Genomic DNA, 27,442 nt, shown 5'->3' on the forward strand with positions numbered 1-27,442 from the left:
CATATCATTGAACGCACTGCTAAAAGCTGTTGCTGTCTGTCTTCCTTTACCCATATCCTCTGATTTCACCCGGGCAGGCATGCTGCAGCTTACTGCTCAGCTTCCTCAACCCTTTCTGCTCCTTTACAACTTCAGTGCCCACCACCCCATTCCAGGCTCTGAGAACCTGCCCGAGAGGCTCTCTCCTGGTACATATTCTCAACCAGGTTACTCTCATTTCTCTCAGCACTGGTGAAACAACATTTTTTCATATACCACACACACTTTGTCCCACCTGGATCTCTTGTTCTGTACTGCACAGCTTGCCCACAGTCTAGAGTGGTTCATCCTCTCAGAGACATACTCGAGTGATAGGTTTCCCATGCATAATACATTTGCTAACTCATGTCCCATCTGTGTACAAGACCAGCTGGCAGCTTTCTAATGCTATCCAGTCACATAAGGTGTGTGAGGCCTCCTCCCCTCCTATCCGAGGTGGGCCACCAGCAGGAAGTAGCACGCCATCGGAGAAACTGACAAATGTGGAGGATTTCACCGTGACAAGTTCCTCAACTCAGAAATGTAAATTGGTTGAGATGAAACAATCAACGTCTCTCCTGGCTGCACTCTGATACCTCGTGGTGTCGCGCTCGGAAGGTGGTCACAATTTCACGACAGTTAATCCATTTGTTACTCAAAAGGATGTAGATGCCATTGCCAGTCCTGTGAAGTCCTGCTATCGTTGTGTAATGGGATCTTGCGTTTGGAGATCGATAGTGCTTTTCAGCCTCAGAAACTGTGATGCAACAGTTCTCCACAGCTGTCCTGTTAAAGTAGAGACCCACCACACGCCCGTGATGTCATATACACTGGGCTGCTTGATGGCCTGGCCGAGGCCGAAATATCAGCCTATCTCACTGAATAGGAGTGACTGAAGTTAACTGAGTCAAGAAAAGGGTCGATACAGAATTTGTGCCAACCCACAATCTATTCCTCACATTTGACTGCGTGGTACTTCCATCAAAAAATTAAGACTGTCTATGAAACTGTCAGGCCATATATCTCAAATCTGACATGTTGCTATAAGTGTTAGTGCTACAGCCACACCCGCGAATCGGGTGAAAATGCAGCCAAGTGCATAACCTGTGGCAGGGTAGCTCATGAGGGTGTGTGTCCATCTCATTCCCCTCACTGTATCAACAGCAAGGATAATCATGCTGCTTTTTCCTGTGATTGTCCAATCTTCATCAATGGGAGAACTGTTTAGGAGATATGGGTGAAGTAATGGGGTTGTACTCACATTGCTTAGAAAATGTTTGATAGCCGCAACCCTTGTACACCACCCTCTGGCAATTATAGTACAGTTCTTGCTACACCCCGACCTACGAAGGACATGAGTGGGCGGACTTGTGACTTCCAGTTTACTGCTACGGCTGTGAAATTATCCAGCTCTGAGGTCACACCCTCATCTTCATCTGCTGTGGGTAAACACCATACCAACAAACCTTTGCCTTTGCCAGTAACATTGCATGCCTTGCAAACAGAAGCATGGAAATCCAAAAAGGAGTACCCCTGCGATGACTTTCTGTGCAAATCCAGCCAGCCAATGTCTGGGTCTGCACCTGACAAACACAAACGTTCTAAGCATTCAAACAAAGGCAAATGATCTTCCCCCTTCTCCACCTGGGCATTCTTCAGTGGTGCCACCTTACTGTACCCTAACCCAGCCAACCTCCGTTTCACCAGGACGCAGCGCCAACACCAGTCTGCTGGCCAACCGAAGGCAAATATAGACACTTCTGTCGAACTAATGGACCAAGATCCTTCAGAATCTGAAACTGGCCATAGTGCATTTTCAAGTTCTGTTACTCAGCAGCCACTGCTGTGACTACCCCCGCTCTGGAGTTCATAAAGATATGGTGACATATATATAAAGGCAAAAACTCTACCATCTGGTGAGCAAGATGTATGAGGCAGGTGAAATTCCCTCAGACTTCAAGAAGAATATAATAATTCCAATCCCAAAGAAAGCAGGTGTTGACAAATGTGAAAATTACCGAACTATCAGTTTAATAAGTCACAACTGCAAAATACTTGACAAATGTGAAAATTACCGAACTATCAGTTTAATAAGTCACAACTGCAAAATACTTACACGAATTCTTTACAGACGAATGGAAAAACTGGTGGAAGCCGACCTCGGGGAAGATCAGTTTGGATTCCGTAGAAATGTTGGAAAACATGAGGCAATACTGACTCTACGACTTATCTTAGAAGAAAGATTAAGGAAAGGCAAACCTACATTTCTAGCATTTGTAGACTTAGAGAAAGCTTTTGACAATGTTGACTGGAATACTCTCTTTCAAATTCTGAAGGTGGCAGGGGTAAAATACAGGGAGCAAAAGGCTATTTACAATTTGTACAGAAACCAGATGGCAGTTATAAGAACCGAGGGGGCATGAAAGGGAAGCAGAGGTTGGGAAGGGAGTGAGACAGGGTTGTAGCCTGTCCCCTATGCTATTCAATCTGTATATTGAGCAAGCAGTAAAGGAAACAAAAGAAAAGTTCGGAGTAGGTATTAAAATCCATGGAGAAGAAATAAAAACTTTGAGGTTCGCCGATGACATTGTAATTCTGTCAGACAGCAAAGGACTTGGAAGAGCAGTTGAACGGAATGGACAGTGTCTTGAAAGGAGGGTATAAGATGAACATCAACAAAACGAGGATAATGGAATGTAGTTGAATTAAATCGGGTGATGCTGAGGGAATTGGATTAGGAAATGAGACACTTAAAGTAGTAAATGAGTTTTGCTATTTGGGCAGCAAAATAAGTGATGATGGTCGAAGTAGAGAGGATATAAAATGTAGACTGGCAATGGCAGTCTGAAGTAGAGAAATTTGTTAACATCGAGTATAGATTTAGTGTCAGGAAGTCATTTCTGAAAGTATTTGTATGGAGTGTAGCCATGTATGGAAGTGAAACATGGACGATAAATAGTTTGGAAAAGAAGAGAATAGAAGCTTCCGAAATGTGGTGCTACAGAAGAATGCTGAAGATTAGATGGGTAGATCACATAACTAATGAGGAGGTATTGAACAGAATTGGGGAGAAGAGGAGTTTGTGGCACAACTTGACTAGAAGAAGGACATGTTCTGAGGCATCAAGGGATCATCTATTTAGTACTGGAGGGCAGCTTGGAGGGTAAAAATCGTAGAGGGAGACTAAGAGATGAATACACTAAGCAGATTCAGAAGGATGTAGGTTGCAGTAGGTACTGGGAGATGAAGCAGCTTGCACAGGATAGAGTAGCATGTAGAGCTGCATCAAACCAGTCTCAGGACTTTGTTTGATGGTGATACAGTTGAGAATCCATATGTCAGTCAGGCAAAATCTCCGTGAACACTGAAACAACCATTCAGTCAATGCATCAGGTTGAAGATATCAGTTTGGTAAAACATTGTGTTCTGCTGTGTGAAGATGTCCCTAGCTGCCTGCTGTACATCCTTATCCAGCAGGAATCCTCGACCCTTCGAGGCTTGAGGAGAGGTGAGGACTACTGGACAGGTGTCAGGGTCAGTCACTTGAGTTGGCGTAATTTCTGCATTAGGACATTTTCGATATGGGGAGGTGCAGTGTCGTGAAACAGCACAGAACTTGACACACCATTCCACAATGGTGGTTTTAGTCAGACATGCTGCCCCATACACATTCTTCATTCTATGATGGATGTCTACTGGTGTTTGTCCTTTGGCAGTCAAGAAAATAACAGAATGTTGATCCTGTTTAGGTGCATTTGGAAATAACATCGTCGTCATTCACATTTCTGCATCTACCGCACGCACTTCAGAAAGAAATGAATGCCACACTGATCCCTTACCGTCAAGTCGGTGCTTATATAGCAACATTGGAGTCATGCTACGTCGCATATAAGCTGCAGCAGCGCCCTCAAACAGAAATTTTTGATCACCTTAGTTTTGTATCTAAGTTTATAGGTTGCAGAAATTGATTTGTAAGTTAAAATAGAAATTTCATGCAAAAAGTGAACTAAATTCACCAGTGGTGTGCAGTATTTATAAACTGTGTATATTGTATATGTCAGTGTATAAAACTATAGATTAAATAAAAGTACAGAGTTTATATCAATGCACGTCTCCTATTTCTTAATGAGATGCAAAGTTAATGTGTTAAGATTTTTATTTGTTTCTTAAAGATTAGAGTTAGCCAGCTTTGTCGTGCTCACTCTCCACATTAATATTGTTTCTTCCTTTCCAGCTGACAGATTGTTGTGTGAAAGTTTTGGTGTCCACGTTCAAAACCACAATACTTGCTGAATGTGCTGGAATGATTAAGGAAAATGAAACTGAAAGTAAGTGACAGATTTTGTTCATTTTTTTAAATTACTTACATAAGTAAATGAACTTACGTTAGTCCAGAAAAGTTTTCAAACACATACCTGAAACAGTTACTGAAATGACTAAGTGGTTAGTAGATGGAATCTTGGATCTTTGAGGCAGGCTTGCTGATGTCTGGATGACTATTCAGTTAGAGCATTGTCCACTGAAACCAAAGGACTGGGCTAAAGTCTCAGCCCAGCATCCACTTCGGCTGTCAGGAAGTTTTAGTGTACAAAATAATGATGAATAAGCAAAACTCACTCCTATTGAGTATAAATGTGACTTGGCTAGAAGCAGGTGATTGTTGAACATTGTTGTAAATATAGACTATAAAATCAGGTGTGTTGAGGTACTAATGTTCATAGGGGAGGAAATACACTTCAGTTCCACAGTTACAAGAGCTGAGAATTGGAAGGGGGTACAAATGATCAGATTCACTATTAATAGGACCCCTGTCGTGTTTTAATAATAGTTAAATTACTGTAGCTTGTTACTGTTTATATTAGTGCATTAAAAGTATAGAATTTTAAACTGTGATTCATTATCAGAAATGAATAGACCAGTGCAAATGAGACTCATTGTCATATCTAGGGGGCATCCAGATGACTGATGGCATGCTTGTGCTGGCATCCCATATGGCCATTAACCCCTCCACCACTCTGCTTCTGTTGCTATCCGTGCAGCCATTGCAATGGGTGGTGCCGGTGGCAACACTCAACTGTTAACTACAGTCTTCACACTCCACACTTTACACTATCACCATCGAGTGCAGACCTCACTCCACGGGAACACTTTTCGTTTTCTTCCATGCATGACTCAGTTGCAGGGCACTATCTATGTTAATTAGATCAGCTTTGACCCAAATTTTAGTGACCCCTTCAATCACACAATCCCGTATTTGAGGGAGACTGCCTAAGTATCTTTGTTTTGTTTGTATTCTGTAGTACAGCCAGTTTTTATACCACAGTCAGCCACAGAAGCATAGGTGGTCTGACGTGGTTCAGTGCAATGTTATGTTAATGGCACCTCTTTTTACCATGCCTACAGTTTCCCCAAACAAATGCCTTGATGTATTGGCAGGGGGTGTGGTAGACCCCTGATTTCTAAAGGCCTAAATCCCCTTCATTGAACCTAGTAGTGAGAAGCTCTTAGGGAGTGAGCAAAATACAAATTTGACATTGTCAATCCGAGACTGCTGACTTTTCTGAAGGTATTGCTGATAAATGGGACGAACATTAGTGATTTGTGCCTAGGTACAACCTGCCTGAATGCACACCTTATCCTCCTTGTTGCTGTATCCATTCCTTCAGAATGTTTACTCCAGAACAGCATGCAGCAGTAAACAGATAAAGCATGCGTTCAGACATACTAGAAATATGCCAGGAAAATATCAGGTCAGGTATGATGTACGTAGTACTGAGAGTCTGTTTGGAAATTAATATACCAAGTTGTTGTGACACTGAACGCATGGTTTGATGTAATATTTATGGAAATTCTTTCAGAAAATTCAGTTGGTTACTTAGTGATTCTCCTTAAGCATAAGATACCTTGAGAATATCCTGTAGTAAGAGAACTACACACAGTAACCCCCCCCCCCCCCTTTCCCATTTCAGTAGCATTACAATAATGTATTGAGTATCTGCCCGGATAGTTGTTCATGTTAAAGTGCTGCTTCTGGGACAGGGAGGTGTGCAGGCCCCGAATCAAATCTGCCCAGCAGATTGAAAGTGTAATTCGCCGTGCTGGTCAGCCTGGATGTGGTTTTCAGACATTTCCCCGACATCTGACTAGGTGAACACCAGGCTGGTACTCATGTCCTGCCTTAGTTGGATGATGTTGCAAATATTTAGAAAACTTTTTCACACTTCCACATGCATCACTCTATGTGCAGACGTTTGGGGTATAGTTACACATTCTGTCCCATTGGTAATTGGTGGTGACAGGAAGGGCGACGGCATCCAACCACCCAGTAAATTAAACATGTCAGATCCATTAATAACTGTGTCTACCCTGTGCAGATGATGGACAAACACACACACAAAAAAGAAGACTAATGGTAGTGTGTCAAGTTGTGCACATACAATCTGTTCCAAAGTATTTGCATGAAACAACTAGGGGTGATAGACATGTCATGGTGAACAACTTTTGTTAGAGACAAATTTTTTTCGGACTTTTCCTGGCAGTGCAAGGCATATTTTTATTGAGTTTTCCAGCCCTGGGATGACGAGATTTCACCAAACTAGCAGGGTCTGCTAACGATGTGTGCTGCATCTGCATACTACCTACCCCAGTAAATTGATAATGATTTTCAACAAGAAAACCATAAGAATAAGTGTGTCTAAGTGGAGAAAGATATTTTAGAAGCTTGGGTTATACCCTTTGACATGGAGCAGACAGTTGGATTATAGGCAGCACACAAAGTATACAAACACTTTAGTGCCCTATGCCCAGCTGGCATCTCAGTGGTGTAACCACTTATAAAAGACACCTAGTATCACTGGGAAACATCAGCGAACATTTTGTCTCTAACAAAAGTCATTCCCTGTGTCATTTGATGAACATCCTGTATACAGGAAGTTCCCACTTAACATAGAGCGATGTATATTAACAGTCCATATTGAATGCAACTCAGTGATCAACACTATAATACATTATTTATGGGAAAGTAGTAAAAGGAGAACTTTATATCAAAATTAACCTACTTATATTGTAGTTGGCATCAGTATCCAGACATTGTCATAGCCTTAAAACGAGTGGCATTCTGGTCCTTTGTCTTGCTATAGAAATAACTGAAGTATTGGTTATTAATTTTCATATATCCAATTTTATTTACACTTATTACAATGCAATAGACATATCACATACATTTTCCACAGCAAATAAATTCATAGTTTTCATAAAAAAAACTTAGTCTGTAGTAGCTCTTTGTTCACACTATATGTATCTGAGACTTTTGTGAACTCAACTCGACCAAAATCAAAAAACTAGTGACTCTTTTTGATGCCAAAATTGCATAGTATCTCTGTGAGACATTGTTCCAGAAGCATCCAAAACATTTGATGGCTCATTTATATGTTCACATTTCCACTTTTATAATTTAACTCCAATCAGAATAGTTGTTCCATTTCACATATGAAAATGCTTTAAAACAATTACAAAGGTAAGATATTTATGAAAGTGACAGAAGTTCTTACCAGTATCAACTTTGGTTTAAACTTTTATTTAATATCTGTATTTATCATCAAAATCATTAAATTAAAATCTGTTGCAGAAATGCTAAAGGAAAATATTTATATAATACTGTTCAACATCTAGAAATAAAAAAGTATTTCATATTTGTTTCACATTTTACTATCAAATTTTAATTTATTGTACATAGTAGCATTTTCATGTGATTAATAATTGAAAATAAGTTGCTGTTTTTTATTAAAGAATTATTGTTTGTTAAAGAAGGCTTGTAGTTATTGTAGGTGGCAAAGTACTGCCCTGCTGAAAGGTCATACAGAGTTCCCTGAAGAATGATCGGCACTGCGGACTGTATACAGTTTTGGATATAAATGTTGCTGTTCATATTGTCTTCGATACATAGGAATCGAAAGCATGTGCTGTACCCAAAGTCTATCTCGGATTATAGCGTGTAGTGTTCTTCCTCTATGCTGTTCAATGGTGCAGGCTGCCTAACACATCTGCAACCATCACTGTAGAACATGTTAAAGCTTAAGTCATCTGAAAACATTAAAATTTGTATCTCATCACGCCGATGATGGTGCTCGCATGCAATTTGCTGCTGCACTGTAAGATAAGTCACCCTGTGCTGTGTTCACATTATACAGTGTAGGAGTGGCTTGTCACAGCAGCAACCCTTTTTGAGCCAGAAGTTCCATCCATATGTGCAACATCACTGTAGCAGTGTGTCCTATACAGGGTGAAGAAAAATTGTCACAAAATTTTAACCTTGGATAGCTGATGCCAGTAGGAACCAAAGTCACTAAATGTTTTGTAGGTTGACACTGCACAATTTTTGAACTATGGAAACTTGCCTCCATGCACTTGCAAAGATTTCCTACATCCCTCCAGCCAAAAAACAGAGTCTTCCTCTGTCAACTGGAAAGGCTCCAATAAGTCAAACAAAGGGAACATGTACTCCTTCACCGACTCAGATCTTCAACAGTGTTACCACATAATACCCTTGCCCAGTCGACCTTCATGTTGACGGTGCACACCACCAACAATTTTTCTGCCCTGGAGTCTGTAGGGGGAGAATGCCGATGCCTCTTTAGATATCATGCAGTAGGATCCTCCAGCCTCTGCACCCTGTAGCAGTGTGCCTTTGAAGGCTGGAACCATACAGCTGCTGAGGTAACACCCCGTCATTTCTTCCATCCTCCCCTTTTCTCGATATGACTCTCGTCCCAATGGAATGTTCAAGGCCTTCAATCAAACAATGAGGATTTATGGTTGCTCTTCGAATTGCAGCGTCCGCTTGTTCTCTGCCTCCAGGAAACAAAATTGTGTCCTTTTGATCGCTTTGGGCTCACACATTCCTTCTTGGTCAGTTTTGACCTTCCCCACCTGGATGGTATTCCATCTCGTGGAGGAGTAATGCTGCTTGTACGAGAGGACGTTCATAGTCAACCCAACTCCCTGACTAACTGCCTTCAAGCTGTTGCAGTTCGCCTTTTCCTTCCTCACTTGACCTTTTCCCTTTGTACCATTTACATCCCTCCATTATTCAGTGTCACCAGGGCAGACACCCTCCAGGTTATTGGGCAGCTACCTCACACCTTTCTGCTGTTTGGTGACTTTAACGTGCACCGTCCCCTTTGAGGTTCTTCCAGATACTGTCAGAGAGGTACCCTCTTGGCTGACCTTCTCAATCAACTTAACCTCCTCTTCCCGTATCAAAGGAGCACCCAGATTCCTTTGACTCCATGTACACCTATTCCCATTTGGACCTCTCCTTTTGCACTGCCCAACTTGCCAATCATCTCAAGTGGTCCATTCTCCCTGACACATACTTGAGTGACCGTTTCCCAGGTGCTCTTTGTTTGCAGACTCCTGCCTCACCTATGCGCACACTCAAATGGCAGCTTACTAAGGCCCACTGGTGGCTTTACTCCTGCCTGGCGACCTTTGATGAACAGCATTTCCCCAGGTGTGATGACCAGGCAGAATATCTCAAACTTTGTCCTTACAGCCGCAGAATGTTCCATTCCTCGCACTTCCTCTTTACCATTTCATGTCCTGGTCCCTCGGTGGACCGAAGCATGCCAAGATGCAATTTGTATGTGAAGACATGCTCTCCACGTTTTTAAGCGTCATCCTATGGTGGCAAACTGCATTCACTATAAAGAGTTGGGCGCACAATGTCGTCACGTTCTTTGGGAGAGCAAAAAAGCTGGCTGGATTTCATTCATTAGTTCCTTTAACTGTTCCACTCCCTCTTCAGTCATGGGGGCCAACCTCTATTGGCTATCTGGGATCAAGATCCATTCTCCAATTTTTGGCCTGGCAGTAGATGTTGTCACAGTGGATAGTATTGGTATCTCCAACACCTTGGGCCACTATTTAGTGGAGATTTCAAGCTTCTTCCACTATCATCCTGCCTTCCTTCCATAAGAAACGAGAGGAGGAGGTTTGACCAATACCTTTCTATTCTCAGAATCATGAGTGCTACAATGCCGCCTCTACTATGAGGGAGCCAGATAATGCTCTCACTTCATCCCAATCCTCTACCCCAGGACCAGATGAGCCCTCAGGGGCCCAGCACTGATTTGCTGGGTATGGGCATGACAACCCCGGGGTTCCTGAGCTGGGGGACTGGTAAATGCCGCCAATCCCATCACTGTAAGCTCTGGGCATGCTTCAGTGCCAACAGCATGGTGCGGCGGTGGCATGTTGTGTGTCTCAGGGAATGGGGACCTTGGCTTGACCACCTGGATCGTGAGGACGGGATAAACAAAACAAAAGAAAACAAAGAAAAAGGCAACCTCTGGGGAACCTGCCGCACCTCACTTGTATAAGGCTTACTCAGGCATGCGAGGCTCTGTTTCAGTGGACCCTTATTTCCCTAGCTGCTCGTGGGACCGAGATGGAACCCTCGAAATCATTTTCTTCTCCTCCCAGCAGGACGGGTGTACCGCCAGGAAATTTTCACACCCATTCATCCGAAAGAATGAGAGGGGCAAATCCTCCTGATAATAAGAATACTTTGGACTGCAGTAACAGGGCTCATGGAGTTATGAATAACAATGTGTTTCTGGTGATAAAGAGGAAGGAGGCGATATTTCAAAAAGTGTCCCCCTTTTATATCCATAAGGGTTTGGAAGGCCTTGCTGGAACATTAAAATCTATAAAACGATAGTGTAATGGCTCATTGTTGGTCGAAACTAACAGGTCAAAGCAGGTAGACCACCTTAAGAAATCGCAGAAACTGGGTGACTACAATATCATTGTTGAGAAGCACACCTCTCTCAACTCCAGTAAGGGTGTTGTCACATACCGAGATATCAGAGGTATCACACAACTGAAGCAGGAACGGGCATCCCATGGAATAGTCGATGTGGAGCAGTGAACACACAGGAATAATGGAGCAACTGAAAAGACTGCCACTTTCTTTGTCACATTCAATTCCCCAACACTTCCTAAATATCTTATGGCGGGGTTCCTTTGACTTAATGTTCGGCCTTACATTCCAAACTATATGTGGTGCTATAAATGCCAGCATTTTGGCCATACAACCATGAGTCGTGGAGGTGAAGTGATCCGTGGGAACTGCGGAAAAGCTGCTCATGACGCTAGTACTGGCTGCCCGTCTCCCACGATGATCTGCATCAACTGCTCTGGTAGCCACCCAGTCTGGAGCTGAGAGTGCCCTGTTTTTGCTGAATAATGCAAAGTACAGGAGATAAGTGACCAAGCAGATCCCCTGTGCCGAAACCAAAAAAGAATATTAGATGACGAAACCCCCTCTCCGTGCCATCTCATATTCCTTTGTGGTGCAGAAACCTATTACCAAGGTGGACACTTTAACACAGACGATGCCTATTGTGCCTGTATCCACCACAAGCACCTGTACTTGAACGTGTATATATCAAGGGAAAAAGAGTAGGGACAAAGCAATCCAGGCAGCTGCACCAGAAAAGACCAACAACAGTTCCGCAGTGAGCATCCAGAAAGTACAAGAAAAGCAGAGTGTTTCTGAATGCCCCCTTCATTTTCGAAGGGACAGGGTGTAGGGAAAGGCTCACAACGTTCGGGTCAAAAGCTGCCCTGAGCACTGTCAGATGTCACTCTTTCCCATCTCACTAATGAGGGTATCATGGAGTTAGATGCCTTGGATCCAGGCAGCCCCTACACTCCCCTCGCTCTTAAAATGCTTCACCTCCCGGTGGAAAGAGAGGGGTAAATTAAAACCCCACTAATGACATGGCTTCCATACTACAGTGGAACATGAATGGGTTCAGGACTCGTGGAAGAACTGAAACTCCTAGCACAGCCATGTCCCTTGCGCTGTTGTTTACAAGAAATGCATTTTAAAGATACAGGTGTCCCAGTGCTAGGGGATACACGCTATACAGCAAGGATGACGTATCAGGGGGAAAGGGCCAACTGAGCTGTCGCAGTATTTGTCACTAATGTGTACCACTCCTCTGCCCTCCCCTTAGCTACTGACCTGCAAGCAGTTCAAATTCATGTGTGTATTTACCTCCGCAAGATGCACTAAACTCTGGGGCTCTCTTGGACCTTATCGCACAACTCCTGCGACCATTCCTCCTCCTGGGAGACTTCAATGCCATCATGTCCTGTGGGGGGCGACCAATACTTGCCCTCAGGGTTGGGTTTTGGGGGGCCTCATGACGTCTCACGAGCTGTGTATCCTCAACACAGGTACTCGCACATATTTCTTGACTGCTACTGGGTCATTCTCAGCCATCGACCTCTATTTCTGTTCTCCTGCCCTCACTGACTCTGTTCAGCGGGAGGTCATCAATGACCTTCATTGCAGTGACCACTTCCCAATCCTCCTTCACCTACTAAATGGCCACTTGAAGTTAAGCCCCCAAAATGGATGCTCAGCAGGGCCAAATGGATGCGTTTCAGCCAGCTGGCTGTGTTCAAACACTGCAGCAGCATCCAAGGATGGGTGGACCACATCACAAGAGTGATCCATTGTGCAGCTCACCTCCCCATACCATAGGCCTCAGGTCATATTAGGAGGCGACCAGTACCGTGGTGGGCAGATGAGTGCTGTTCTGCGATCCGAAAATGGCATGCGGCTCTTTGACATTTTAAATGCCGACCAATGGCAGACAACCTTAGGGCCTTTCGAGTCGCGAGGGCCAAGGCTCAACATGTCATCAGGAAGAGTAAGAAAAGGTCATGGCAAGTGTTCCTGGACTCCATCAATCATTCCACTTCTTCTGTAAAAGTATGGAAAGCCATCCGGAGGATTTCTGGTAAACACAGCCGTTTACCTATAGCAGCAGTGCTGAAACAGGCACCCCCCAGAGACATTGCTCAGATGCTGGCCTAACATTTTGCAAAAACTACTGTCAATGCAAGCCAGGATCTGGCGTTTTGTTGCTATCATGTGACTGTAGAGATGGAAAAGTTGGACTTTAGGTCCAACAGTTCTGAGGCCTACAACTCCCCTTACTGTATGTGGGGCTCGAATCTGCACTGACGGAGATTCGTGACATTGCACATGGTCACGACCAAATCCAGTACTGCATGCTTTGACATATGCCAGCGGCATCAAAGGAAATCCTCCTTGAATTTTTTAATCTAATATGGAAGGCAGACAACTTCCCCAACTTGTGGAGGGAGGCAATTCTGACCCCTCTCCTCAAACCAAGAAAGGACTGCACGTGTCCCAGAAGTTATCGGAGTATTGCCTTAACGAGCTGTGTAGTAAAGACCCTGGAGTGAATGGTTAACCATCGTCTGGTCTGGTTGCTAAAGGCCAGGCAACTCCTTAGCTGCTCTCAGTGTGAATTGTGAAGATTTTGGTCCACTGTCTACAATCTGACCCTCCTACAGGCAACAATTAAGCAGGCTTTCCTCTTTAAGCGTTGCCGTATTGGCAAATTCTTCGACATAAGTGAGGCATGCAGTACTACTTATATTCTCGCACAGCTGCATCAATGGGGCTTTTGTGGCCACCTCCCCATCTTCATACGGTTTTTCCTCTCTCAGCAGTTTTTTGTGATTCAAATTGGTGACACGCTGTGTGACTGGTTTGAGCAGGGGAATGGTGTTACTGAGGGCAGTTCTTTAAGTGTTACCCTCTTTGCCATAGCCATCAACAGCATCACATCTATGGTAAGGATTCCTGTAGAGTGCTCTTTATTTGTAGATGATTTTTCTGTTTTCTGTTCCTCCTCCAGTGTTGCATCGGTGAGCCAGCAGTTGCAACTTAACAGTGCAGAAGTTAGAGGAGTGGGCTGCGAAGATGGGATTCCAGTTTTCTGTAGAAAAGTGTGTGTGTGTGTGTGTGTGTGTGTGTGTGTGTGTGTGTGTGTGTGTGTGAGAGAGAGAGAGAGAGAGAGAGAGAGAGAGAGAGAGAGAGAGATTTTAATCGTTCTAATCATCATTTTAATTTGCCTGCCTTGAATATGGGGGACACAATCCTGGGTCTCATTTATGACTCCCAACTGTCGTGGTTACCACACCTGAGAGGCCTGAAAGCCAGAACCCTGAAGGCACTGAACATCACCAAGTGCCTTAGCCACAGGTCTTGGGGAGGGGACAGGTCATATCTCCTTCAGTTTTATTGAGTTTTTGTGGCAGGGCTATGGTTGCACGGTGTATGGGTCAGAGTGTCCCTAACCGTCTGCCGCCCTGGTTACCGAAGAGGCGCAGAGTGATTTTAGATTTGGTGCGGTACAGGAGAGAGAACACTCCTGCTTCCATTTTTAATGCGATATTCTCTGATATTTTATCTGAGTACTGTGACCATGTAGCTGTTCCTACGGATGGGTCTAAGCATGGGGACTCTGTTGGTTGCTCTGTCGTTTTCCCAGATCATGTCATCAAGGTCAGACTGCCTCTGGAATTTACCGTCTTCAACACAAAATTATATGCAATCTTGCGAGCACTGAAGCAGATCACACGTTCTCCCGGTGTTAGATTTCTCGTCTGCTCAGATTCTCTGAGCACCCTTTACTCTCTCCAGTGATTGTACCCAGCAGATACAGTAACCCAGAATATCCAGGATGCCCTCCTACAACTATGACGACTGGGAGAGGAAGTGACTTTCTGCTGGGTACCTGGACACAATGGAATTTCAGGTAATGAAAGGGCGTATCGAGCAGCCAAGGAGGCGTGTCATGATCCTCTGGTATTTCGATGTGCTCTTCCCCTGCATTTTATCACCTCACTGTTGAGGTACAGAGCCATTTTTAGATGGGAAGACGAGTGGCTGGCAGTGAATGATAAAAAGCTCTGTGTCATCAAGCCCACAATTTGGCTGTGGAGTACTTCCTTCCAGCCATGTTGGCGAGACAAGGTCCTTCTTACTAGTCTTCACATAGGCCACAGCCCTGTGACACACGGATTCTTACTCTGGCAGGAGGACCCTCCAATGTGTGGTGCTTCTGGCATTCAGATTACGGTGTGCCACATTTTATTGGACTGTGTTTTATTTAATGATCAAATGAATGTGGTTAGGGTTTTAAAGTTTTGTGAAATTTCCAATGTTTTTAACACGATATTGGGGAGATGTTGTTAATGTGTCAAAGGGTGGCTGGCTCACCCTAGTTTTTTGTAAGTGGTCAGCCACTAGCCCGGTTGAGAGTCCATATAGAGAAGCTGCAAAACTACGACTGTCCTACTGCTGCGACTTTCTCCTCAGCAGATGCCAAACCATTTGTCTGCCATGTGTGGTCACCCATCCTATGACTCCATCTTTGACGATGCCTTCGATCGCCAGTATGTGGCATGTATCTCTTCTCCGTTACCTCCTGGAGTTTGCTTTCAGCTCTGGCAGCTTATCTTCATGCTACCTGCCACTTTCACGATGGGTGTGAAACCCTTCACCACCTTGGCTTCGTGCGGCAGCGTGTCCATTGTGGCCTTCATTCACTTCCTTTTTTGAACACTAATCCAACTTCACCCAATCCCCTTCAGTTTCACGACCTTCGCATGGAACTTCGCGACAGTACTTTCATGTACACAGATGGCCCTGACTGACCATGGCTCAGGTGAGTCTTCATCATTGGCACTGGGTTTTTTTTTTTTCCAGTATCGGCTTCCAGACCCGTGCCCAGTATTTACAGAAGAGCTCTTCGCCCTGTATCAGGCCACGCAGTACATCCAGTGACACAGGCTATTCAATTGTGTCATCTGCTCCGACTCTCTCAGTACCCTTCATGGCCTGTGTGTGCTGTACACTGTCCACCCCTTAGTGCAGCCTGTCCAGGAAAGCTGTCACGTGCTCACTCGTGATGGAGGCACTATGATGTTTATGTGGGTTCCTGGTCACATTTATATGCCAGAAACAAGGTCGCTGACACTGGTGCCAAGGCTGCTGTCCTCATACCTCAGCCCGCTAGTTTTCCCATTCCCTCCGATGATCTCTGTGTTGCCGTCTGTCAGCGAGTGATGTCACTTTGGCATCACCACTGGCCCTCCCTTCAAAGGAACTCTGCTCCTTGCGCTCAGCCTTTGACGGTCCACCATTTCCTCATGGAATGCCCTTTTTTAACCACTTACACTCTCATTTGTGTTTGCTGTCAGAGTTATTGGCCATTTTAGCAAACAAAGTTTGGGCTGTGGACTGCGTTTTATTTTTTATCTGTAGTAGAATGGGGAAGGACATTTAATTTTTAGTTCAGGACCTCCATTTCTCTATGGTATATTTTTTAGACATTTCTCCAAGTCCCTGTTTTTTAGCTGTTTTCTGTTCCATCGATTGGCATTAATGTGTAGTCGTTTTTAACTTCTCTTTGTCTTCGGGTTTTACAGTTCTGATATGGGCATATATGACCCTAGTTGTTTTTGTGCCTTAAAACAAAAAAAAAATCAGTGTACACAATGTGCTGTGGGGCTGGGCTATCACTAGCTCCAGGGATCGAATTATTGAACAACTTGTCCATTCCGAGAATATCTGCCTTTCGAACTCGGGTCAGATGACACACTTTTCCACAGCTACAGGGTCTTTTTCAGCTACTGACCTTTGTGTTTGCTCCCCAGCTATTGCAGACTCAGTTTAATGGGAATTGGCTACAAATTTATGTTCCAGTGACCGCTTCACAGTGTGGATCCGTCTGCCGACTTGGATGGTGGTTGACAGGAGACAATAAAGGTTGATGATTCAAAAGGCAAATTGGTTGCTGTACAGTCAACAGGCTATTTGTTGTGTCTAGGAATCCTGCATACACGGTCCACTAGACAAACAATCAAACAAGTTATTAATATTAATTGGAGTTTTATTATAACAAGACAAGTACAAATACTTAATGATAGATGCATCGCGAGCAAAGGGCTACATACAAAATAGGCAGTCTTCTTCAGAATAAACAAACACAAGTCTGTGCTACGTAGCGCTTGCTAATGATAGTGGTTACAATGCATCGGCTAACAATGTGGCTAATGTTGAAGCAGCTATCAAACTGGGCTGTCACCAGTTGGGGGAGTGCTTATGTCCTATTCACCTATGGGCTGATGCTGTTGCGTTGTCATCCTGGAGGGAGGTTGGTCAGCATGTGATCGGTTGACCATTTCTCACAGCTGCCTCTTCTCTGTCGTTCCTGACTGGTATGCCGGCGCTGACTTTGCACTGTAACATTCCTTCCTCCCCCCCCCCCCAAAGTGAAGGACTGTCGTCATATATGGAGCAAGACAAAGGGGGAGGGGGGGGGTGGAGGTAGGAGCGTGGACGCTCTGATGGACCGGAAGTTGTGGCTGCAGGGGACGTCAGACTTCCGGTCATACCCCACAACCTGGCCTTTGCTCTGATGGAAATGTCCCCCAGAAAATGCCCACAAGGGTATGTATCCACCTCCTGAGGCGCATACCAATATGTAGAAGCTGTTGGCTGCTGCAGTGTGGGCAGATCTATCGCCATCAGTGGGACGAGAGGATGCGGAGGAGGCGAAAACTCCATCTCCGTGGGGTTGTCCCACAGTGTCGTGATGACACCATCTGGTGGCTGCTGTGGCCACCCTGTCCTTGGGATCCATGAATCTGGGGGAAGAGATACAGAAGAATCACTGTGCACATGACAGTGGCGAATTAATTGTGATGTCGGCACTGCAACTTGTCTGGGCCTGAAATGAGATACATGCATGTGCCAAGTCGACAGAGGAATTCGCAACACGCCCACCATCTGCTGCCGCTAAGAACCCTGTAAAACATAATATCATGCGGTGCGAAGTGATACTTGTGGCCTACCTCGGCGCCGGATGCTGAGGAGGGTGGAGCGGGTGGAACAGTGTCCGACGGCAGTGGCCAGTTCCGCCGACGAAGTTCCGACTCGTGAATGCGAACGATAGGAGATGAGCAACAGTTGCAGTGCTTGATCCCTGGTGTGTGCAGTACGAAGTTTGGCTATCAGCTGCTGGAAGGTTCTGACAAAATGTTCCTCTTTGCCCTTTGACTGTGGATGGAATGGTGCACTAGTTAGATGCTCTATGCCATTGTGTTCACAGAATGTTTTATTCATTTGATGATGTGAACTGGGGGCTGTTGTCAGACATTATAACTTCAGGCCAACCTTTGAGGCAAAAAAAAAAAAAAAAAAAATAGAGAACAACGCATGAACTGTGCTACGTAACATTGTCGACTTCATTGGCACAGCAAAAGGAAACTTGCTATAAAAGTCTACCACAATCAACCAACAAATGTTCCAAAAAGGTCCTGCAAAGTCTGTGTGCACACGATGGTATGGCGATTGCGACTTAGGCCAAGCAGAGGATTTTTGAGGTGGAGGGGACTGATTTTCCGCCTATGTGCGACAATGTGTCATCATCTGATCCATTTGGTTGTCCATACCCTGCCGAGTACAGTGTTGACACACTAACTGATTCATACAAACAATTCCCAAATGTCTTTGGTGAAGTAACTGCAACACTTCTTTTCGGATTGACACACGACTGTCCACTGTCATTTTGAACAAGAATCACACCTTGCTGTATAGTGAGGCTGTGCTGACGTTCAAAGTATTGGCACACTTAAAGAGTTCATTATGCTATGCAATGAGCAAGGCCAATACGTGCTAATGTATTTTAGCAAAATGTTCACATCTGAATCAACTTCCATGGCCTGTGCAGTTTGCTTATAGTTCATAGGAAAGGATTGAAGCAACTCAGTATCATGAACATCAATGTGACAAGAAGATGCAGCAGAGGCGTCAAAGTCTGTATCAGGACCCATCAGAAGACATGAAAGTATGTCTGCATTACCATGTTGAGCTGTTGGACAATACTCAATCTCGTACTGGTACTGAGACAAAAAATCTTTGCAATTTTTGGGCAGTTTGTACAGCAACTGGCTTCATTGAATGAAACAAAGACTGCAACGGCTTGTGATCCATTATTAAGTATAATTTCATGTCATACAAATAGTGGTGGAATTTGGTGACACCATACATAATAACCAATGCCTCTCTCTCTATTTGTGGATAGTTACACTGAGCTTTGGACAACACTTTTGATGTGAATGCAGTAGGCCTGTCTTTGTCTTTAAATTTGTGCCTAAGCATCAATTCCATAAGGGGAAGTGTCAACTGCAACACAAGTAGTTCATCAGGCTCAAAGTGAACCAAGCATTGATCACTGAGCAATACATCTTTAAGTTTTTAAAAAGCTTCTTGGCACTGATCTGTCCAAACAAAATGGACATTCTTGCGATGCAAGCAATGCAATAGAGCTGCGAACTGTGCAGCATTCGGTATGAACTGAATGTAGTAGTTCAGTTTTCCCTAAAACTGACTGCAATTCTGTGACATTGCGAGGAACTGGCAGGTCATGTATGGCTAACGAATGTGGCTGAAGAGGATGTACACCTTGACTGTTCATGACATGATGAATATACTGCAACTCAGGATTTAAAAAAATCACACTTGTACAGTCTACACTTTAGTCCTGCATCAGATAACACATGAAACAAAGCACACAGATTTGCAATGTGTTCTTCAGGTGTACAACCTGCTAAGACAATATTGTCCAAATAGTTTGAACAGTTCTGTACTTGAGCAGTCAGCTGAAATACCGTTGGAAAATGGCGAATGTGGAAGCACTGCCAAAAGACAAAGGCAAATATTTAAACATGCCCAAATGAGTGTTCACAACACACACAGTTTGAGATTTTTCATCTAGTGGTATTTGAAGATATGTGTTGCGCAAATCAATTTTTGAAAAATAGTGACCAGCACCTAATCAGTCCATGAGATCCTCTGGTCATGACAATGGGTAAGTATCAATCACAGTGTGTGGGTTAACTGTAGACTTAGTCAACATAGAGGCGATCTGAAGATTTGGGCAGCAAAACCAGTGGACTTGCCCATTGACTAGCTTATGTGGGCGCAATAGTTCCGCTGTCTTGCAATTCTTTAAGTTCAGCAGCCACTTTGTCCCGTAATGCGATGGGAACAGTTCTGACCTTGCAAACTTTTGGCTGAGGATTGTCTTTGATCATGACATGTGCAACAAAATTGTTAGCCTTTGCCTAACCCTTCAGAAAAAAGAGTTCAGGGAATTCTTTCAGCAAGCCAGTTACACTGTCTTTGGCATTAAATGCAGGCACTTACAAAACATTGTCCTGAATTTGAAATCTAAACAAATCAAACGAATCGAGGCCAAATATTTTCTCACAATTGTGTGATTGTAGCCCAGTGAAAGTCACAGTTCGCATATGCGAGCGATATGTGGCAGGCAAAGTACATTTTCCAAGGACGGGAATGTCTTGTCCATTATAAGCATTCAGGTGCATGCTAGTTTTAGACAGATATGGGGACCCTAACAGTTCATAAGTGTTAAGATTCACCATTGTAACAGAGGCACCGGTGTCCAACTGAAATTTCACAAGTTTTCCACTAATATGCAAATGAACAAAACGTTTGTTGGACTGGCGTAGCACTGAAGAAACTGTTGGCTTGCTAGTGTTGCTAATGCCTGCAACAGGCTTTGAATACAGTGCACTGATTACATGGGCCTTGGGACACTATAAGGTAGAATTAAGGTGCCAGCAAAACACAAAAGCCCATGACAAAACAAAACAGACAGTCTGTGGCAGCTGATAGCTCTGGGTTTGAAAAATTAGCAGCTTGTCGCTATGTTATTGCTCCTATATTGTCGGCACTCTGTTATTTGGACATCATCAGTGCATACTCAGTTCGCTAGACAGACAATCAAACAACTCATATTAATATGAGTTTTATGATAACAAGTACAAATATTTAACTTCGATAGATGCATCACAAGCAAAGGGTGACATACAAAATAATCAGTCTCCTTCAGAATAAACAACCACAAGACTGTGCTACATAGAGCTTGCTAATGATGGAAACTACAATGCATTGGCTAACGAAGTGGCTAATGTTGAAGCGGTTATCAAAGTGGGCTGTCACCAGTTGGGGGCAGCGCTTACATCCTCTTCACCTATAGGCCACTGCTGTTGTGTTGTCATCCTGGAGGGAGGTTGGTCAGCATGCGATGGGTTGACCATATCTCACAGCCATCTCTTTTCTGTCGTACCAGATTGGCATGCCGGAGCTGACTTTACGCCGTCACAGTGTTTTTGCAGAAAATGATTGTGCTCTGGAGACGGTGGCCCATATCGCTTTTGAAATCCGCTACAGAGTCCCTCCCCTGGTCTAGGAATTGCATCAAATGACGACCTGTACCTTGTTGGAATGATGACTTGCTTAGCAATCAGAACCAGATGAACAGCTGTGTGGCACTTCAAACACCATCCAACTACAGAAAACCCTCATGCCTTCAGATCTACGAGAGCACATACAAGGCAAGTGATAAAAGAATGGAAGAGGGATTCCTGTAAGGAATTCACGATGGCCATTGGTCCACTTCCACTGCCCAAGTTTGTGAATCAATGACGATGGACACGTCAGAAGACATGGCTCAGCTTCTAGCTGAACATTTTTGTACAGTCACTGCGTCTTAAGCAGGCTCCTGCATTTCAGGTGTTCCGTAGGATTGCGGAGATGAGTGAACTCCATTCCTTCTTCTTGCATAATAAGGAAACCTACAACTTTCCATTCTCCATGTGGGAACTGAAATCAGCTCTGTCTGCGGTCATAGACACTGCGCAGGACCTGATGATATGGTTCATTATGCCATGCTCCATCATCTGTGCCCTGAAGCGAAAGGACAGCTCCTCTTGTTTCAGTTAGATCTTGTTTGATTGACAGTATGCCTCGACTTCGAAGGAGGCAATATTAATTCCATTATGGAAACCGGGCAAGGACCATAGTGCCGCTAACAGTTACTGGAATGTAGGCCTTACCAGTTCTTTGGGCAAGACTCTTGATTGCATGGTTAACTGCTGGTTCATCTGGCTGCTCAAATAACCAAGGTCACATTAGCCACTCCTATTGGGGTTTCAGGTGCTACTGTTCTACCCTTGCAACTTAATTCTACTGGAGACAGTGATACAGGAGTCCTTCTTACACAGAAACCATTTTGTTTGTGTGTTTTTTGACCCTGAAAAAGCATACGACACAACTTAGAGGTACAACATCCCTTGCCAACTTCGTGGATATGGAATATGTGGACATCAGCTGCTTTTTGTCCAATTGTTCCTCGAGGACTGGCACTTTAGATACCGCATTGGTGATGCCTTATCTGACTGCTGTGGTCGAGAGAGTGGGGTCTGTCAAGGCAGTGTACTCAGTGCCACATTATTTGCCATTGCTGTCAATGGCATTTTCTCCACAGTCAGGAGTCCTGTGAAATGCTCTTTGTGGATGACTCTGCAATCTTTTACTCCTGCTCTGATCTTACAATGACACTGAGGCAGCTACAACTGCTCATCAGGAGGCTGGAAACCTGGGCCAAGACAACTGGTTTTCGGTTTTCACCAGAGAAGACCACATGCGTCAGTTTTAACCATTCTTGTTGAAGTTTTAACCAACCAGTGCTCACAATTTGGGACAGTATTTAATGTTTCCAGGAAACTGTGTGTGTTCTGGGTTTATTGTTTGACTCAAAATTCACTTGCCTCCCACACCTGAAAAACTACGAACAAAGAGTTAACAGTTATTGAATATTTTAAAATACTTCAGCAGAAAAGTTTTATAGGACATTTGATTGATTATGTTTATATTATGGAAGCGTGACCTGTGGATTAGCTCATATTTCCTACCACAAGGTGTTAGACGGTGGCCACCATTAGGGCATTTGGGTGTTGACTGGAGCCTTTTTGACCAGCCCACTTCAGTGTCTTTGTGTAGGGAGGCTGGTGAACCATAATTCTGGATTTGGCGACATATCCTCTTGGCTTGACAGGCACTGAAAATCTTAGTGTCACCTCAGTCATTGACATTTAGTGCAATGATCCAACCCAATTTTGAACGGCTGTTCAGGAATCAACCCCATGTGACCAAGCCGTTCGGGATATGTGCTACTGACTGTCTCAAGAATCTGGATTTTTCAGACCTCCAAATAGACAGCAAGGGATGGAAAGCATTGTCGCCTTAGTGTCTTCAGACACACAAAGTGAATTTAAGCTTGACATGGTATAAGAAAACTTGTACTACAGATTACATTTTTACTACTTAGTTTTCTTCAATTTTGAGTACGTACCACAGTTTTATCATTGTTTGTACAGATCCCAGCAAGAGAATGTTCTCAGTTGACCCTCTGTTTTCCCTGATATGGTTTTCAAAGTGCATCTTCCAGAACAGTTTACAAAATATGATGCAGAGTTATGTGGCATTATGATGCCACTGGAGAGGATTGACAGACATCACCGTACAGGGTTTCTTGTCTGTTCTGACTCGCTTAGTGCACTACAAACACTGTGCCAAATGTATCAAGTAGACCAGTTGATTCAGCTCATCCGTGACCCCTAACAGCAGCTCCAACATCATGGCAAGGTGGTGATCTCTTGCTGGGTACCTGGCCACATCAGGATACTGGGAAATGATATGGCCAACAAAGCAGCCAAGGAAGCATGTTGGGATAGTTTTGTCCATCAGTGTCCCATCCCAATGCACACCATCTCTCACTCTCTCCTCCCACCCCTCTCTCTCCTCCCACCCCTCTCTCTCCTCCCACCCCTCTCTCTCCTCCCACCCCTCTCTCTCCTCCCACCCCTCTCTCTCCTCCCACCCCTCTCTCTCCTCCCACCCCTCTCTCTCCTCCCACCCCTCTCTCTCCTCCCACCCCTCTCTCTCCTCCCACCCCCCTCTCTCCTCCCACCCCTCTCTCTCCTCCCACCCCTCTCTCTCCTCCCACCCCTCTCTCTCCTCCCACCCCTCTCTCTCCTCCCACCCCTCTCTCTCCTCCCACCCCTCTCTCTCCTCCCACCCCTCTCTCTCCTCCCACCCCTCTCTCTCCTCCCACCCCTCTCTCTCCTCCCACCCCTCTCTCTCTCCTCCCACCCCTCTCTCTCTCCTCCCACCCCTCTCTCTCCTCCCACCCCTCTCTCTCCTCCCACCCCTCTCTCTCCTCCCACCCCTCTCTCTCCTCCCACCCCTCTCTCTCCTCCCACCCCTCTCTCCCCTCCCACCCCTCTCTCCCCTCCCACCCCTCTCTCCCCTCCCACCCCTCTCTCTCCTCCCACCCCTCTCTCTCCTCCCACCCCTCTCTCTCCTCGCCACCCTCTCCCTCTCCTCGCCACCCTCTCTCTCTCCTCGCCACCCTCTCCCTCTCCTCGCCACCCTCTCCCTCTCCTCGCCACCCTCTCCCTCTCCTCGCCACCCTCTCCCTCTCCTCGCCACCCTCTCCCTCTCCTCGCCACCCTCTCCCTCTCCTCGCCACCCTCTCCCTCTCCTCGCCACCCTCTCCCTCTCCTCGCCACCCTCTCCCTCTCCTCGCCACCCTCTCCCTCTCCTCGCCACCCTCTCCCTCTCCTCGCCACCCTCTCCCTCTCCTCGCCACCCTCTCCCTCTCCTCGCCACCCTCTCCCTCTCCTCGCCACCCTCTCCCTCTCCTCGCCACCCTCTCCCTCTCCTCGCCACCCTCTCCCTCTCCTCGCCACCCTCTCCCTCTCCTCGCCACCCTCTCCCTCTCCTCGCCACCCTCTCCCTCTCCTCGCCACCCTCTCCCTCTCCTCGCCACCCTCTCCCTCTCCCCCCTCGCCACCCTCTCCCTCTCCCCCCTCGCCACCCTCTCCCTCTCCCCCCTCGCCACCCCCTCCCTCTCTCCCCTCGCCACCCCCTCCCTCTCCCCCCTCGCCACCCCCTCCCTCTCCCCCCTCGCCACCCCCTCCCTCTCTCCCCTCGCCACCCCCTCCCTCTCTCCCCTCGCCACCCCCTCCCTCTCTCCCCTCGCCACCCCCCTCCCTCTCTCCCCTCGCCACCCCCTCCCTCTCTCCCCTCGCCACCCCCTCCCTCTCTCCCCTCGCCAACCCCTCCCTCTCTCCCCTCGCCAACCCCTCTCTCCTCGCCAACCCCTCTCTCTCTCTCTCTCTCCTCGCCAACCCCTCTCTCTCTCTCTCTCTCCTCGCCAACCCCTCTCTCTCTCTCTCTCTCCTCGCCAACCCCCTCTCTCTCTCTCTCTCTCCTCGCCAACCCCTCTCTCTCCCCTCGCCAACCCCTCCCTCCCCTCGCCAACCCCTCTCTCCCTCTCCTCGCCAACCCCTCTCTCCCTCTCCTCGCCAACCCCTCTCTCCCTCTCCTCGCCAACCCCTCTCTCCCTCTCCTCGCCAACCCCTCTCTCCCTCTCCTCGCCAACCCCTCTCTCCCTCTCCTCGCCAACCCCTCTCTCCCTCTCCTCGCCAACCCCTCTCTCCCTCTCCTCGCCAACCCCTCTCTCCCTCTCCTCGCCAACCCCTCTCTCCCTCTCCTCGCCACCCCCTCTCCCTCTACTCACCCCCCCTCTCCCTCTACTCACCCCCCCCTCTCTCTCTACTCACCCCCCTCTCTCTCCTCACCCCCCCTCTCTCTCCTCACCCTCCTCTCTCCTCACCCCACTCTCTCTCCTCCACCCCCCTCTCTCTCTCCTCCACCCCCCCTCTCTCTCTCTCCCTCTCCTCCACCCACCCCACTCTCTCTCCCCACCCGCTCCGCCCCCTCTCTCTCCCCACCCGCTCCGCCCCCTCTCTCTCCCCACCCGCTCCGCCCCCTCTCTCTCCCCACCCGCTCCGCCCCCCTCTCTCCCCACCCGCTCCGCCCCCCCTCTCTCCCCACCCGCTCCGCCCCCCCTCTCTCTCCCCACCCGCTCCGCCCCCCTCTCTCTCCCCCCACCCGCTCTCTCTCCCCACCCGCTCCGCCCCCCATCTCTCTCCCCACCCACTCCGCCCCCCTCTCTCTCCCCACCCGCTCCGCCCCCTCTCTCTCTCCCCACCCGCTCCGCCCCTCTCTCTCCCCTCCCCTCACTCCGCCCCTCTCTCCCCCCACTCCGCCCCTCTCTCCCCCCACTCCGCCCCCCTCTCCCCCACTCCCTCTCCCTCTCCCCCACTCCCCCACTCCACCTCTCCCCCCACTCCACCTCTCCCCCCACTCCCCCTCTCCCCCACTCCCCCTCCCCCCACTCCCCCTCCCCCTCTCCCCCACTCCCCCTCCCCCTCTCCCCCACCCTCCCCCTCCCCCAACTCCCCCACTCCCCCACCCTCACCCTCCCCCAACTCCTCCTCTCCCCCACTCCCCACTGCCCCCCTCTCCCACCGCCATCCTCCCCCCACTCCCCCTCTCCCCCCACTGCCCCTCTCCAACCACCAGCCTCCCCCCACCCACCCCCACTCACCCTCTCTCCCAACCCATCTCCCCCTCTCTCCGCCACGCCCCCACCACACCCCCCCTCCCCACGCCCCCTATGCCCCCTTTCTCCCCCCACGCACCCCTCTACCCTCCCCCTATGCCCCCCTCTACCCTCCCCCTATGCCCCCCTCTCTCCCCCACGCCCCCCTCTACCCTCCCCCTATGCCCCCCTCTCTTCCCCACGCCCCCCTCTACCCTCCCCCACGCCCCCCTCTACCCTCCCCCACGCCCCCCTCTACCCTCCCCCTATGCCCCCCTCTACCCTCCCCCTATGCCCCCTCCCCCCCCACGCACCCTCTCCCCCCACGCACCATCTCCCCCCACGCACCATCTCCCCCTCCCACACACCCTCTCCCCACAACACACTCTCCCCCTCCCACACACCCTCTCCCCACAACACACTCTCTCCCCCTCCCACACACCCTCTCCCCACAACACACTCTCTCCCCCCCTCGCACCCTCTCCCCCCCTCGCACCCTCTCCCCCTCTCCCCCCTCGCACCCTCTCCCCCTCTCCCCCCTCGCACCCTCTCCCCCTCTCCCCCTCTCCCCCCTCGCACCCTCTCCCCCCCGCACCCTCTCCCCCCCTCGCACCCTCTCCCCCCCCCCTCGCACCCTCTCCCCCCTCGCACCCTCTCCCCCCCCCTCGCACCCTCTCCCCCCCTCGCACCCTCTCCCCCCCTCGCACCCTCTCCCCCCCTCTCCCCCCCTCGCACCCTCTCCCCCCCTCTCCCCCCCTCGCACCCTCTCCCCCCCTCGCACCCTCTCCCCCCTCGCACCCTCTCCCCCCTCGCACCCTCTCCCCCCCTCGCACCCTCTCCCCCCCTCGCACCCTCTCCCCCCCTCGCACCCTCTCCCCCCCTCGCACCCTCTCCCCCCCTCGCACCCTCTCCCCCCTCGCACCCTTCCCCCCCCTCGCACCCTCTCCCCCCCTCGCACCCTCTCCCCCCCTCGCACCCTCTCCCCCCCTCGCACCCTCTCCCCCCCTCGCACCCTCTCCCCCCCTCGCACCCTCTCCCCCCCTCGCACCCTCTCCCCCCCTCGCACCCTCTCCCCCCCTCGCACCCTCTCCCCCCCTCGCACCCTCTCCCCCCCTCGCACCCTCTCCCCCCCTCGCACCCTCTCCCCCCCCTCGCACCCTCTCCCCCCCCTCGCACCCTCTCCCCCCCCTCGCCCCCTCTCCCCC

The 27,442-nt window shown here is 48.0% G+C and overlaps 1 protein-coding gene across 5 annotated transcripts in view; it reads left to right on the forward strand.

The window, feature by feature from the left end:
* Nucleotides 1-27,442, forward strand: part of LOC126248156 (cullin-5) — a 246,391-nt gene that overhangs the window by 83,643 nt on the left and 135,306 nt on the right. For all 5 annotated transcript variants that reach the window (XM_049948900.1, XM_049948898.1, XM_049948901.1 and 2 more), the window contains exon 6: nt 4,253-4,346. In XM_049948900.1, coding sequence (XP_049804857.1) covers nt 4,253-4,346 — 94 coding nt within the window. The remainder of the gene's footprint in view (nt 1-4,252; nt 4,347-27,442) is intronic.

This window comes from Schistocerca nitens, chromosome 3 (genome assembly GCF_023898315.1).
Source record: "Schistocerca nitens isolate TAMUIC-IGC-003100 chromosome 3, iqSchNite1.1, whole genome shotgun sequence".
Taxonomy (NCBI): domain Eukaryota; kingdom Metazoa; phylum Arthropoda; class Insecta; order Orthoptera; family Acrididae; genus Schistocerca; species Schistocerca nitens.